Genomic DNA, 15,056 nt, shown 5'->3' with positions numbered 1-15,056 from the left:
GTTTCTTCTACTCAGCCGGACCGCCACAAGGGAAATACATGTGTACTTAATGCTTCTCTGCCTATTGACTCACTTCTAGTCATGTCATTCCTTAGCACACCTCTGCCAAAAGAAAAAAATGCTTAAGTCAGTACTTAAGTTGCCATTACAGCTGTTGTCCAACCTTCCACTGAGACAGTGACCAACTGTGAAAGGCTTTCTACATTGCCCAATCTTGGCCCTAAAACTCCAATCACCAATAAAACTCCAGGTAATTGACTGAGCTAGAAACTTTTGTTAAGTCCCTATTTGATATAGTATTTTCCAGGCAGTGTGACATGGAACATTCCTTGGCAAACCTTACAAAGTTGGTAGTGGGGAACAAGAAGGGATGGGAAGGGCCGAATTGGGCTAAGATGGAGTATGTTCAGGAAGACAGTGGTCTAAGGAAAGTCCAGAGAGAAGGTGGCTTAAGGGCACTAGGGGCCATGAGGTCTGATGGTACTCGTAATTGTTACTACACAGATTGTCATTTGAGAAGACCTGAACGAGGCAGCTAGGGAAAGTTGAGGAAGACATAGGTTATCGCCAGTAGACCTAACAGTGGCACATCCCACCCTAGGCAAGGCTGGTCCTCTGCACCCACATTGTTGCACTTGCTGGTGCTCCTTCTGACCAGAGAACTCAGTGGCTATAAGCTAGAAACAAGGTATTCCACGGGCTAAGGGAAACAGGTGGTTATTCCTCATGTACGTTTGATGACATTATAATGGCCAGGAGTGTTTCCTGGTTAGGAAATGGTCATAAGTTAATCTGCAGTGACTACATTGTAGTGGACTTCAGAAAGCCTACAACTGCGCACACAGCCCTTTTGTAGGTTTTCCATTCTCTCGTACTTTCCAGGCTGCATTAAAAGTCTACTACTGGGGTATTTCTATAGAGGTTTAGCTTCAGCTTGCATATGACTCCTCGTCCTTATAACAAACTTAGTGTCGCTTATAATGTCCCCATATCAAATTAATTTGCCCCTTAGAGTCACAGGAAGATAATGATTGACCAGGCATCCTTAAGTGCGAGGGGGTGGTTGTCCGAGAGTTCCACCTCCCACGGGAACTATGTATTTTGAGAAGAGAAGATCAGGATGCAAGCTTATTAGGCTTATAGTTTTACTACTCCCCTTTATCCAATAATCAACAGTTCATTTCTTTGAAATGTGTCTGGCGTTAAAGTTATTAAATCCTGATTAGGTCTCTTTCATCAAACATTTTGAATGCATCTGTTAGCAGGAAACATGGGTAAGGAAACCTTTTTTATTGATTGTTATACAACTTTCTTTTTATGATAGCAACACTTTATTTGTTTAAATATAAGCAAAAAAGAGCAAGCAAACATATTCTGGGCCCACTCAGGGAGTCATGGTGTTATACAACTTTTACAGTCCCTGCCTCTTCCTCTAATAAAGGACAGGCCAATGGTGGCTTAGCCATCCTCTTACAAGTATATCTTTGAAATTCAGTGTTTGTGTTTAATACTGATTCACCTTATTACGACCTGGTTTGTGTGGAGGGCGTGGGCCTGGAAAAAAAGCTTTTTTGTCAACTATTACAATAATAATTTTTAGTTCTACAGACTTAGGTGTGATTCACACACTCGCGCATGATTTGTCAAAATTGTGTCCAGACCAGTGGTGAGTGGTCACTCATCTGGCTGGGGTACTTTAATGCTAGTCTCTGCATTTTTCCATCAATCAGAATGTGTGGTTTGACTAACTGTAAAGGAAACAAGATGGCTCACTTTGAGTCTGGCTCACTGGGTGACACTTTAAATAGCATTCTTGTGGAATATAGTCTCTTTTTTGCTTTAGACTTGTGTCACGCTTTGTCATCTGGTGTTCCTACATGCACTGGCAGAGGCTGTGCCTCTCATATAGATTTTATTGCCCTGCCAGACAGCCTTTGTCCCTTTAAAGTACTCCCACATTATGCAAGTGACCAACACCCATTGAGTCTCTGCCTCAGAAGCATGAGCTCAGTGAATAATTAGATCATTAATCTACGGAACATGGTTCAGTTAAAGAACAAGGGTGTCTTAACTAAATGCACCAAATTACATTTCTCAAAAATCATTGCTGAGCTGATTCAGGACAGAGCTGATTATTTGATGAGCAGCCTAAAGGATAATGATGACCCTCTATCTATTTTATATTCGTTTGGAGTGATCTGCCAGAAATGTAGCAACTTGATGTTGCATCCGGCTCATAGCAATAAAGCTAAGGCTTGTTTTTGGTTTGTTAAAACATGTTGGAATGCTCATAGTGAGTAGTCTTAGTGTTGTCTTAACTAAGACGTTCCGTATTGCATCTGACTTTGTAGGTTGGCATAGAAAACTGCTCTTGAACATAGGAAAGCCATGTGTAGGAAGAGTCTTGGGCCTCTTTGCAGTGAGATAGTAATGTACAAGATAACAAGGAATTTTGGCAGGTGGTTAATGCTCCCTATTCCAGAGATAACATCACACCCACCATTACAACTGTTATTTCTGCACATGAATGGGTAGGTCACTTTTAGTAATATCTTCAAGCCTGAATGAAACCTCTGGTAATGTCATCACCCAGAATGTTTGGGAAAGACGTTCTAAACTGATTCTTTTTAAATTGGCAGAAGTGAGATCAGCTGTAATCAAACATTGTAATGGTAAACCTCCAGAGCCAGATGGGGTCCCAATTGACTTTTAACTTAATTTAGATCTTATGTCACCACTAGTAACGAATGTTCCTGCTTGAAGACCAAACTACCAAGCTCTTGGTCAGGCTTGATCATTGTTCTGAATTTTAAAAAGAGGAATAAAGAAGACCCTGTCTCTTAAAGGCTGATATCTCTACTAGATTCACTTGTTATCGGAAGGATCCTTTTAGCCAAACTAGCCATCTGGGCACAAGAAAATTCTATACTGGCAGAGTTCCAGTATTGCTTACGGCAAGGTTTAGGAACAATTGAGTAATGACTAAACCTCTATTTATTGACATCAAAATATAGAGTGGCCAAGGCTGGGACTTTGTACCTGGTCTCAATGGACTTAACATCTGCTTTTGTGGTAAATAGATTCAAGTTGTGGTTCAATATGTTAACCCTGGGCGTGCACTCTTTGTATTTTCTTGAACAACTACATTCTGATACTTCAGCTCAAGTTCGATATGATGCAGTGGGAGAACGTTCAAGCTTTGGATCGGAAAGGGGGTTGATCAGGTGTGTTTCCTGGCCCCTTTTCTGATGACACTTCACATAAATGAGCTTGAGGGGGTACTGAAGGATTAGTGGGAAGAGCATGCCCGAATTGGGTCACAAACGGTCCCTGTTCTTCTGTATGTGGACAATGAGGCCCTATTGGCCCGCACACCCATTGAGTTTTAAATATTGTTGGACCCTTTTGCTATCTTTATGAAAGACCTTGATTTAAAGATCTATTTATCCAAATTGTGTACCATGCTACGGGGTCTCATGTCTACCAAAAGCAATACCCATTATATTGTTTCCACACCCATACACAACATCACCTGTTTCAGTATTTGGGAATCTCTTTTGATTCTAGTTATAACAGGGCCCATCTAAGGAGAATTTGAGTTCAACAATTTGAAAAATCCTTAGGAGCAGTCTTTAGCCTTTCTGCCAAATAAGGTTCTAAACCGGTTAGAAATTTACTCACTATGTAAACTAAATGCTTACCAGTTGTAACTTATGATACAGAACTATTGGCTTACATACCACTAAAGGGAATACAACTGTCGGAGAATATTTATATACACCGGTTACTTTCAGTTCCGAAAAGTACATCATCTTTCATGTGCTATACTGAATTGGAAATCCGAACTCTGGATCATCTACGCCGGTTACTTTCAGTTCCGAAAAGTACATCATCTTTCATGTGCTATGCTGAATTGGAAATCAGAACTCTAGAGGATCAAATTAGACTCCGACCACTCCTATGTTGGCTGTCAATTTGGTCGAAACAATATTCTTCATTTAATTGCTTGATTGTGTCTGGCTTCCCTATCTGATATACGTGAAGCAAAGGTTTTAATAGATTGGCAAATTTGACATTTCTAAATTCCCTACTGTAAAATTATTGCACAAAGTCCAATTTGAAATCGTGGTTCTATGGAAAATGTGATATTGGGTTTTCTGTTGAGTCATTGAAAGCAACAGTGATCCTAATGCTAAATCCAATTTTCGTGAACGGTATCTTTTTATAACAGATGTCAATCATAGATTCCTTTTAACTTCCTTCACATTGAACTTAGTTCATGTACTAATTATTTTTCTGATAAGGGCTTAAGGATGAACCTGCTGCACTGTTCTGTGATGTCTCAGAGCAATCTACCACGCATTTTGTTTTGTTCTGTACATTTTATACGGTGTCAAGGAAAAGGTTCTTGTTACCACTACTTTTCTTTCTGAATTTTAGCTCATATAGGCCTGTGTTAATATCCTTAAACAACTTGCACCAGAATTTATCAGTTTACAGTGTGAAATTGATCAAACACTCACTTAGGAGAAGAAACATAATAATATGATACCTTGACATTTTGAATACCAAAGAAATTATATAGTCTGAAGAATTGCATTCATTTTACATGCATTATCTTATAGTTGCCTAATCTTGTAAATTTAAAATATTCTTGTTATTTATTGAATTATATAGCTTTTGAAGTGTCTGTATATTTACTGTTGTATTTTTTATGGCTGGATGATTTGATACAAACTGCGAGTTGTCTCTGCAATATGTCTTGTGTGGGCCCTCACAGAAACTACCCAAGGATAAAGCTTCCCACTCAGTCAGTCAGTCATACTTCATTTGTTAGTTAACTAAAATATTACTGATAAAGCATATACAATTCAGTTATAAAAACATTTTTCAACAGTGGCTACAAATTACATAAATAATTAATCAGCCTCTATATTAAATTGTTAGAACATTTAGTGCTAAAACGATGCAAAGCCCCCTACCACTAGCACTGTGCTCTATGTCCAATAACAGCAAACATATACAGCGCATAAATTAGTAGCCTAGACCCAGCGGACTAAAGGGCTGTAATGCCGTTGGAAATGCTCATTTATACTGTCTAAAATTAGTTGAACGCAGATATGGAGTCAGTATTGATTTTCTTTGTTGGAAGTAAAATCAACAAAAAAAGAGTAAATGATGAGCTGTTTGTTGTGAAACACCATCACATTGACAGCGAGACAAATCTTTACATGTGTGGGTATTAGCTGGGAAGCCCACTATGAGTGGGATAAATTGTAAGCGAAATCTAACCAAAATAAACAATGCTGCAAATTGTGTACAAGGATTAAATAGGATTGAACGTCACATCTTAGTGTGGGTGCCCTATTCTAAAGAGATACGCTAAATGCATTTTTGTTAGCCTCCCGTCTAATAGCGGCTGCATTTTCTACAAAGATATGCTTCCGTTTTTTTTTAGGGAAGGTAACACAAACTAACGTAGAGTCAAACTATTTGTGCAGTCCAATACTTGCCAATGTGGAGCTCTTGTATATCAGCCAAGTTATCGCTTTGGCATGATCTAATTTAAGGCAATCCCTCAATACTGCTTGATTTAAAATCAATGTCTCACTCTTGCAAATAGAACGCCACAACAACAGAATGGCCAATTTACCAGCATCATTAATATAAGAGAATCCAAACTCATTATGGCATACAAAATTGGAACAACTTTGAGGCAAGGAAAGTAGCAAAGGCGTCTTCTATGCATTGTAAAGAATCTATGTTTAGTATTCCCCACACTGCCACCACATAAGTGGCTGCCACCATAGCTTTAGAGGAATACATCTGTAGCATTTCAGGAATAGGATTATTCCTCACCTTTTTGAAAACTTAAAGACGGCTGCTACATCTCTCTTCAGATATAGGGCACTATTGCTCATCATATGCTTCCATGAAGAACTCTCATTTAAACAAAACTCCAAGGTATGGTAAGGAGTCAGCCGCATCCACTCTGTGCTGGGCAAGATAAAAAACTGAGCACTTCTTTGATGCGATTAATCTAACAGATTTTGACTGGTTGACACGCAGGTCCAGGGAAAGCATGAACCTAGCAAATTCCTCTATGTGACTTTGCAGTGCTCTTGAAGTACGGGTCATGAGCCCTGCATCTTCTGCATAGAGGAGAATTGGATGATTACTCCCTTCAATATACGGTCCATCCTTAGTACATTTACCTAGGGCATTCTCCATGGGCATTCTCCACCCTATTGGTGTACAGGGAAAACAAGAATGGGGCAAGCATTCATCCTTGTCTCACTCCACTCTTGATGCCAAAGGGTTTAGTGCATTCCCCAGCTCTGCCAAACCTTACTGTGGCCCCTGCACAAAGCTGCCTATTAAAATTGATGATTTCGGTATCAATTCCCATGGAGATCATGATATCCCATAACTTACTAGGAGTCACGCAATCAAATGCGGCTGATAGATCTTTTATGGCCGGATGATTTGCTACAAGCTGTGAACTGTCTCTGCAATATGTTTTGTGTGGGCCCTCTCTGAAACTACCCAGGGATAAAATTTCGCATTCATCTTTTGCTTTTCCTCTGTCGTTTTAGAAATGACTTTGTATTAGTGATTCACTTCTTCAGAAGGTTCATGTGTACCCTCATGTGAACGATGCGGTAGGCAGAGCTTCCGTAACCAACATTTGCCTTGGATGCCACAAAATCTTACAAGTGTGAAATGGGGAAAATGGACATAGCGTTTAGGTACTGGCTATAGCGACTCCTGAACACCTAATTTTCTTCAAACTTTCACTAGACATCCACATCACTAGTGCTGTCTGTTTAGATGAGTCTAGGAGGATCTAAACAATATGTCACATGGCCTGGAAAGAAGTTGGCTCAGGCATAGATGAGACTGTGCCTGGCCGGACTTCAGAAAGTAATCATTTCATTGCTGATCAAAATCCGTATTGGTTATCTTACCTGACAGCACCTGTAATCCATAAATTTGCAAGTAAGAGAACTAGGAATTCTGGATTACTTTGTTGAATAACATACGGTTTTCCTTAACATTTAGAAAATGCAGCGCCGTTATCGTATTAATTTATTTTTTAAATGGAAGTATGGAAGTTTACATTATTTAAATACCAGGTTTCTGATTAAAGACATTGTGCAAGTGTTGAACCTCAATATCGAAGGGATGTTGATGAAAAGGAATGTTTTTCTGAAAGGGCGTTTGGATACTATGTGCAAGGGTTGTGTTTGCTTGAACACTTTGAAGCAATTATTTATAGAGATAGCTGTATCTAAGTTGGTGGCCTGAAGGTACATATAGGAATTGTTATAATGGAAAGTTGCATAAAACAAATAGAATCAACTAAGGAAATGAAATAAAGAAAGTATATGTCGAAAGGCATGAGTTAAAGATAGATAGAGCATTGGGGACTCCAGTCAGGCAGTGTGCAGGCTCGATCAAATATTTACCTGTTTTTAATAATTGTCAGCAGCCTCAAAGGAAAATGGAATAGCAACTAAGCACAACATTGCACATTTTAGCTTTACAAGTTATGTAATACAAGGCCCCTAGCAATATGGCCTCCATTGCTTTGCAGTGAAGCTGTTAAGGTGCAATGATTAGGAAGAATCCCAGAATGGAAAAGTTCAAGTTGCCATCCATTTGACCTCCAGATGAGTTTCATGTTGACTCGCAAGTATCTTTTTAGATTGATTAATTCTGTAGTAATGCGCAAAGATTGGATGAAACTTTTCTTGTACTTGTGAGATTGGATAGCCTCTGCAAAGTTAGCCAAATGCTGATCCTGCAGAAAACACCTTTGGAAGATAAAATAAACAAAGTTGATTCCTTAGACAACATTGACACCATTGTTGACTATCATAAGGAAGAATGTTGGATAAGTTGGAGATTGTGAAAAAGTTGCCCTCAAGTTCTTTGGAACAGCGTTGCCGCATAGTGATAGGAAATATTCAAGAGGCCTTCCCTCACAGCCTGTGGTGTGTTGGGCCTGTGGCAACCTGAGCATTTTATTTTCCAAGTGCAAGCTTGGCCGTGCATGTGCACAAAAACACACACCAATTTTAATAATTTGCATGCGTAGATTAGTGAATTGGAATAAACATGTATAAGTCTTGGATTAGCCGCTAATCCAATTAATTTAATTGCTATTGTTTTTAAGATTTTCAAAGCCAACCACCTGGGAGATGCAATAAAAGTCATTGAGAAGCGCCCTGAATTGCTCAACACAGCTGACCTGGAGAACAAAAAGGTGAGAGACCTGACCTAGTTGCAAAAGAGAGCAACCATTGGCAAATCCAATAGGTGTGTCTCTGTTATAAGTTAAAGTGCTTCTTTATTGATTGGTGAATTGTTACATGTGGATCAGTGGGTGGTTACGTGTGAAAATTAGTCAATGATTGGATGGATGAGTGACCGATAACGTAAATGATGTATAGTCAGGTTTTGCATGGCTGAATAGTTAAATAAGTGAGTGCATCGATGGATGAGTCACTGAATACCTGAGTGCCAATCATGCCTAGGGAACTACACCAGTTCAGCAGCCTGCCAGCACCTTCTTAGTTGTTTTGCACAAAGAAACACTTTTCTTCTCCTCCTCGGACTTTGTTGCTGTGCCATTAAGTGCAACTGCAAGCTGTTTTCTACAGCAGACTGATTTGCCAGTGAGTGGCTATTCCGACCTTTGAGGTCTCAGATGGTTAATAAGGCAAAGTGCCATCACCTGTAATGAAAGACATTTCAAACACTAAATGTCTGTGCTGTCGAATAATTCAAAATGTGATTACTTCCAGCACAGCAGTGGCTGAAGGGGACTGGTCCATTGCTTCGCTCAGTATGCTGTCCTGTGGACTGACAAAAAATGTGAATGATGCTTGTAGAATCAATGGCTGAGTGGTGCTTATCTAGAGGCCCTCTCTTTGTGGTATCTGTTGCTTCATTACATGAGATTATGCAGACACCTAAGTTGTGTTTACACCAGACCTAAACATTATATATATATATATATATATATATATATATATATATATTTATATATATATATATATATATATATATATATATATATATATATATATATATATATATATATATATGCGCTCACTCCTTACTCCTTCTTGGCCTCAGGAAAGCACTCCACATGGACTACGACGGTCATAAATTACTTTAATCCATGATTAATAGGGACATGCATAACATGACGTATTTTGGCGATGCCTTAGTAAACATTCGACTAAGGCATCGCCTAAACGCGTCATGTTATGCATGTCCCTGTTAATCATGGATTAAAGTAATTTATGACTGCCGTAGTCCCTGTGGAGTGCTCTCCTGAGGAGCAGGAGGAGGAATCGCCATTGTCCACAGAAACGCCCTCAGAATCTCGACCAGCACCGACGACACGCTTATCACCGCTGAACACCTGCACTTCCAGATCCACACCGTCCCCAACACTACCCTCAGAGGAACCCTCATCTACAGACCACCCGGCCGCAGTTTAGCGACTCCATCGCCGACTTTGTCTGCACGCACGCCCTTGCGTCCACGCACTACATCCTCCTCGGAGACCTGAACTACCACCTTGAGAACAGCAACCACCCTGCTAGACAACCTTGCCAATTTCGTACTCAGCAGCTCGTCACAACTCCCACCCACTCTGCCGGACACACGCTCGACCCCATCTTCTCAGCCAGCAACCATTTGACCTTCAGCCACACCACGGAACTCCACTGGACTGACCACCGCTACGTCCACTTCACCTTCGAGAAGCCCACCACACACCACCGCACACAACGGACCCCCCACCGCAGCTGGAGAAAAGTCACTGAAGACAATCTAGTCACCACCCTCGCCCGAAACCCACCAAGGACACTACCGACACAAACTCCGCCGCCGGCAACCTCAGGCAATGGATCGACGACTGCACCGACAGCCTCCCCCCGATCAAGAAACTCTTGAACAGGCGCACCGACAGAAAAGCCATCTGGTTCACCGCCGACCTCCAGGCATCCAAGCAGGCCTGCCGTAGGCTCAAGAAGAAGTGGCACCACAAACAGACACCAGATAGCTACAAGAGCGCCATCCGCAGACACCACCAACGCATCCATACCGCCAAAAGGACCTCCTTCAAAGAGCGCATTGACAACAACGCACACAACAGCAAAGAGCTCTTCAACATCGTGAAGGAACTCTCCAACCCCAGCTCCAACTCCAAAGACATCCCGCCATCACAAGACCTCTGTGACTCCTTAGCCACCTTCTTCCACTGCATGGTCGCAGACATCCAATACAGCTTCAGCAACCAGGTGCCCCGACAGACACAGACACCTCAGACACCCCCCCCCCCCATCCACATCAACATCGACCCCCTGCTCTCCTGGACCCACGTCAACGACGAAGACACCAACAAAATCATGAACACCATCCACTCTGGCTCACCATCCTACTCCTGCCTGCACCACATCTTCAACAAAGCAAGCTCTACCATCAAACCCCATCTCCGCAAGATCATCAACAGCTCCTTCGAGACCGCCACCTTCCTGGAGAGCTGGAAGCACGCCGAGATCAACACCCTACTGAAGAAACCCAAAGCGGACCCCAAGGACCTCAAGAACTTCCGGCCCATCTCCCTCCTCCCGTTCCCAGCGAAAGTCATCGAGAAGATCGTCAACCGACCTCCTTCCTCGAAAAGAACAACATCCTGGACCCATCCCAATCCGGATTTCGCAGCAACCACAGCACCGAAACAGCCCTCATCGCCGCAACCAACGACATCAGGGCCATGATGGACAATGGAGAAACTGCAGCCCTCATCCTCCTGGACCTCTCGGCCACCTTCAACATCGTCTGCCACCACACCCTCCGCACACGTCTCCACAACGCAGAGATCCGCAACAAAGCACTGCACTTTATCACCTCCTTCTTCACCGGATCCCAGAGTGTCCGCAACCCCCATTCCGCTCTAAAGACACGAAGATCAACTGCGGCGTACTCCAAGGATCGTCCCTCAGCCCGACACTCTTCAACATCTACATGGCCCCGCTCACCAACATCGCCAGATCACACGACCTCAACATAGTCTCATATGCCAACGACACCCAGCTGATCCTCTCCCTCACCAAGGCCCCCACCACTGCCAAATCCAACCTCCACGAAGGAATGAAGGCTATCACCGAATGGATGACGATCAGCCGCCTGAAACTGAACTTGGAAAAGATGGAGGTCCTCATCATTGGATCCACCCACTTCGCCTGGGACTAATCATGGTGGCCGGCTGCACTGGGGGCTGAACTGACGCCCACTAACCATGCACGCAACCTGAGAGTCATCCTGGACTCCGCACTGTCAATGACTGAGCAAGTGAACGCCGTCTACTCCTCCTGCTTCAACGCCCTCCGCATGCTCCGCAACATCTACAGTTGGATCCCCACCGGTACCAGAAGGACAGTCACCCAGGTCCTCGTCAGCAACAGACTGGACTACTGCAACGCTCTCTACGCAGGAACATCAGCCAAACTCCAGAAACGACTACAACGCATACAGATCGCCTCTGCACGCCTCATCCTGGACATCCACAGCCACATCTCATCCCACCTGAAAGACCTTCACTGGCTCCCTGTCAACAAGAGGATCACCTTCAAGCTCCTCACCCACGCTCACAAAGCTCTTCACAACACCGGACCAGCATACCTCAACGAACGACTCACCTTCTACACCCCGAATCGCTAGCTTTGCTCCGCTGTTCGCGCCCTCGTTCTCCGCATCCGTCAAGCGACCGCCGGTGGCAGATTGTTTTCCCACCTCGCCGCTGAAACCCGGAACACCCTCCCCATCCGCCTACGACATACCCAGGACCTGCTGGCCTTAAGGAGACTCCTCAAGACCTAGCTGTTCAAGCAGTAGCTACACCCCGACCTCCCTACAGCGCCTTGAGACCCTCACGGGTGAGTCGTGCGCTTTACAAATGGTCGATTGATTGATATGTATATATTAAAGTATAATATAAATGGTTTTTTTAATATTCACTATTACCCTGCAACTAATAAAATAAAATGTTACAGCCATTTAACTCAACAAGACAGGTTCTGCAATCAACTGCTTTATATAGTTAAAAGAAAATATGAAAAAAAGATAAACCTATAATGCCAACGTATTCAGTAATCAAGTGATCACATAATGATATTTTGTGAGGTGAAAAAATATGTATTTATAATTAGAGTAATTGGATAATGCAAACATGAAGAGACAAATTAATAATATAATTTTCTAAATTGTATATGCTAAATTAGCATCTAATTAACACCATGTATCAACAGGGTTTAAACTTCATAAAAAAATCAGGCAGTCATCATCAGGGCATCAGTAATTTTTAAATCATCAGGGCTGAAAATAGCATGAGTGTGCCAGGCTGTCACAATAAAACAGGAAGACCCCAAATTAACCTAAAAGTACTTTATTCATATCCTGGCTCAAACACAAATGAGCATACATTGATTTTGATTGCATCACGTCTTGAATAATATCATTTAAATGTACTAATCTATAATTGTTAATTTTTAAACAATAATTAAAAATGATCCACCGGACTAATATTATAATTTTATTTAATGTTTAGTTTGCTTGGTTAAACTTTTAAATGTTTTGTACCTAATAAAATTACATAATTTTATGGTTTAAATCTCTTTGAGTTTTGCAAATATAAAGTAATTAGTGGTGGATGGCCCAATAGCTATGGCATTGTTCAAACTGTCAAACAACCCCCACTGGAACCATTCATGTAAGTCAAGAGAGCATTTATTTTCATAGGACATGTGGGCATCTCCCTCAGGTAGAACCACAGGAAGTCTCTCATAGATGTAGAAGGCTGAGATATTTGGAGCAAGTGAGTTCATTCAATTCCAAAGTCGGAAGCAAGAGGAATGAACACTAGAGGTCTGGTAAGGAGGTCCCTTGATTCAACAAGGAGAAGGATATGCGCTCCATGTCAAGAACATACCACAATCAGTGTCACCAGGAATATGCCCGTGCCCCTCTGGAACAATATGTGTTGCAGAGCGCGCCCCAGCGGAAGACCAATCTGCGTGACTTAAGTGGGAAAGTGAGGCCGTTTGGGTAGTCCCAGGATAATGTAAGCAGGGCAGAAGGGGGTAGTTGTGTGTTGAAATGAGTGCCTAGATCGTCGAGCACCTGTGTCCAATAAGAAGTGAGTTCAGGGCAGTCCCACAACAGGTGAGGGAGCGTGCCCAGTGAGCCACAATTGCTCCTGTACTCCGGCCCCCGAGCTAGGTTGCCTTTATGCAACCGGGGAGGTATGAGATACCAATAGGTAACCACTTTGGTCGCTGTTTCAATGCTGGTGACATTGCGAGTCATGTGTCTCGTGCGATTGTAGATATCCCCTCCATTCCTGCTGTGTGAAAGTGCGGCAATTTCGCATTCCCAGGAGTCTCTGACTGGAAGATTTGTGCTGGGAAGCAACTGGACGAAGTAGGCCCTAGAGCTCAGTGATGAGGCGGACGTTTGACGTTTTAGAAAGTAGCCATTTCTCATAGGGGGTAAGATGCAGTTGTGCCTAAGGACATACCATAGTGTGCAACACCCAGTGGCGTATTTGACTGTAGTGGAAGCGTTCAGTTCAGGCAGGGCTAGGTCAGAACAAAGATCCTCGAAGGAGCAAATTCCCTCTTTGTCTGAGTAAGTTGCCTATGGACCTGTAGCCGCCCTGGTTCCAGTGCTGGCAAGCTAGAAGGCCAGGGGCAAAGTCTGGGTTGCCTACAGTAGGTGTTAAAGGGGAGGGGAAGGAGGGTGATCCATTATTTTCCACCATCGAGTCCCTAGCAGTTAGTATGTGTCTTGTGATGGGGGATAGATACAAGCTTTTGGGGCGCGCAGGTTTAGGAAGGAAAGGGATCTTCCACAGAGATTGGCCCTCCACCAAATTACATACTTTTAAAATGTTCTTTATAAAAGTGTTTAAATTCATTTCTAAGTTTATTATTACATTTTAAACCCCATTATTTAAATAATTATGCATACTTTTTTTCACATGTATATATATCTGCCACGCTTCAAACCATTTCTCCTTGAGGAAACTCAACACCAAGATTTGTAGCTGTAGAGCTTTAAGCATGGAAGAATAAATAATGGCACGATTATCTAAATGATGTAGCAAAAAGTGTGGCACATGTTCTGGCAACATTATTTTCATTTGTTTCAGCTAGAAACGAGTTTTTTTGGAAATCTGAAAAATTATGTGGCAAATAAAAATCCATAATTATGTGGTAAAACGCTGCAGCCATGTTATCAACATTTTATTCATGAAAGGTAAAACTAAACATTGTAGTGACAATAAGTGCCCATTTAAGCAGTACTGTGAAGAAAACAGCCTTTGAAAACTAACACCGCCAAAATAAATATATAAAATAAAAAAACTACAGAATGGGTAACCTGCAAAGTGGTCCCACATTGCCCTCTCAGCGTTGTGTGAACATTTGTAAATAACTCTGTTTTTTCAGCCTTGTGGTTTATGATATCACCAGAATATTGAGATGGGAATATTAAACTATATTACACAAATTCTCATTATATATCCTACATGCATATATGTGTTTGCGTGTGTGTAAAATAATATTTTTAAATTTGTATCAAACAAATTTAATTAAACCGTGCCCTTGTGGTGGTATTTTAATTCCCTGCCTCCATTGTTTTCTATAGGAGTGTGTCGTAGTACTAGTGGTTATCCTTGTGTAGTGCTTGCCTTACTCCAAGGCTAGGCTCGAGTACATTTAAGCCCCTTTTGACACTTTTAGGTTGTATCTTTAGAAGTGTATTTTATGAATACTAATCCTTGTTACAATGCCTCTATTCAAATATCTGTGTCCCCATATAAGTTTAACGGTCCCAGTATCCCCCGGTACCTGTCCCAGTGGCAGCAATGACCGTCCTAATGTCTGTGCTAGAAGTTCAGTGTCAGTATCAATGTCATTTCCTCCCTGTCGCTGTTCCTATTTTCCCATCCATTGTGTTCCAGTGGGCCAATGGTA

General features: G+C 42.1%; 1 protein-coding gene across 1 annotated transcript in view; it reads left to right on the top strand.

Moving 5' to 3' along the window:
• Positions 1 to 15,056, top strand: part of PRMT7 (protein arginine methyltransferase 7) — a 645,306-nt gene that overhangs the window by 319,239 nt on the left and 311,011 nt on the right. Inside the window, exon 13 of the mRNA XM_078670716.1 lies at positions 8,180 to 8,269. Coding sequence (XP_078526842.1) covers positions 8,180 to 8,269 — 90 coding nt within the window. The remainder of the gene's footprint in view (positions 1 to 8,179; positions 8,270 to 15,056) is intronic.

This window comes from Lissotriton helveticus, chromosome 12 (genome assembly GCF_964261635.1).
Source record: "Lissotriton helveticus chromosome 12, aLisHel1.1, whole genome shotgun sequence".
NCBI classification, from domain to species: Eukaryota; Metazoa; Chordata; class Amphibia; order Caudata; family Salamandridae; genus Lissotriton; species Lissotriton helveticus.
Note: the sequence above shows the minus strand (reverse complement) of the source record. Positions and strands in the feature narration are given on the sequence as shown.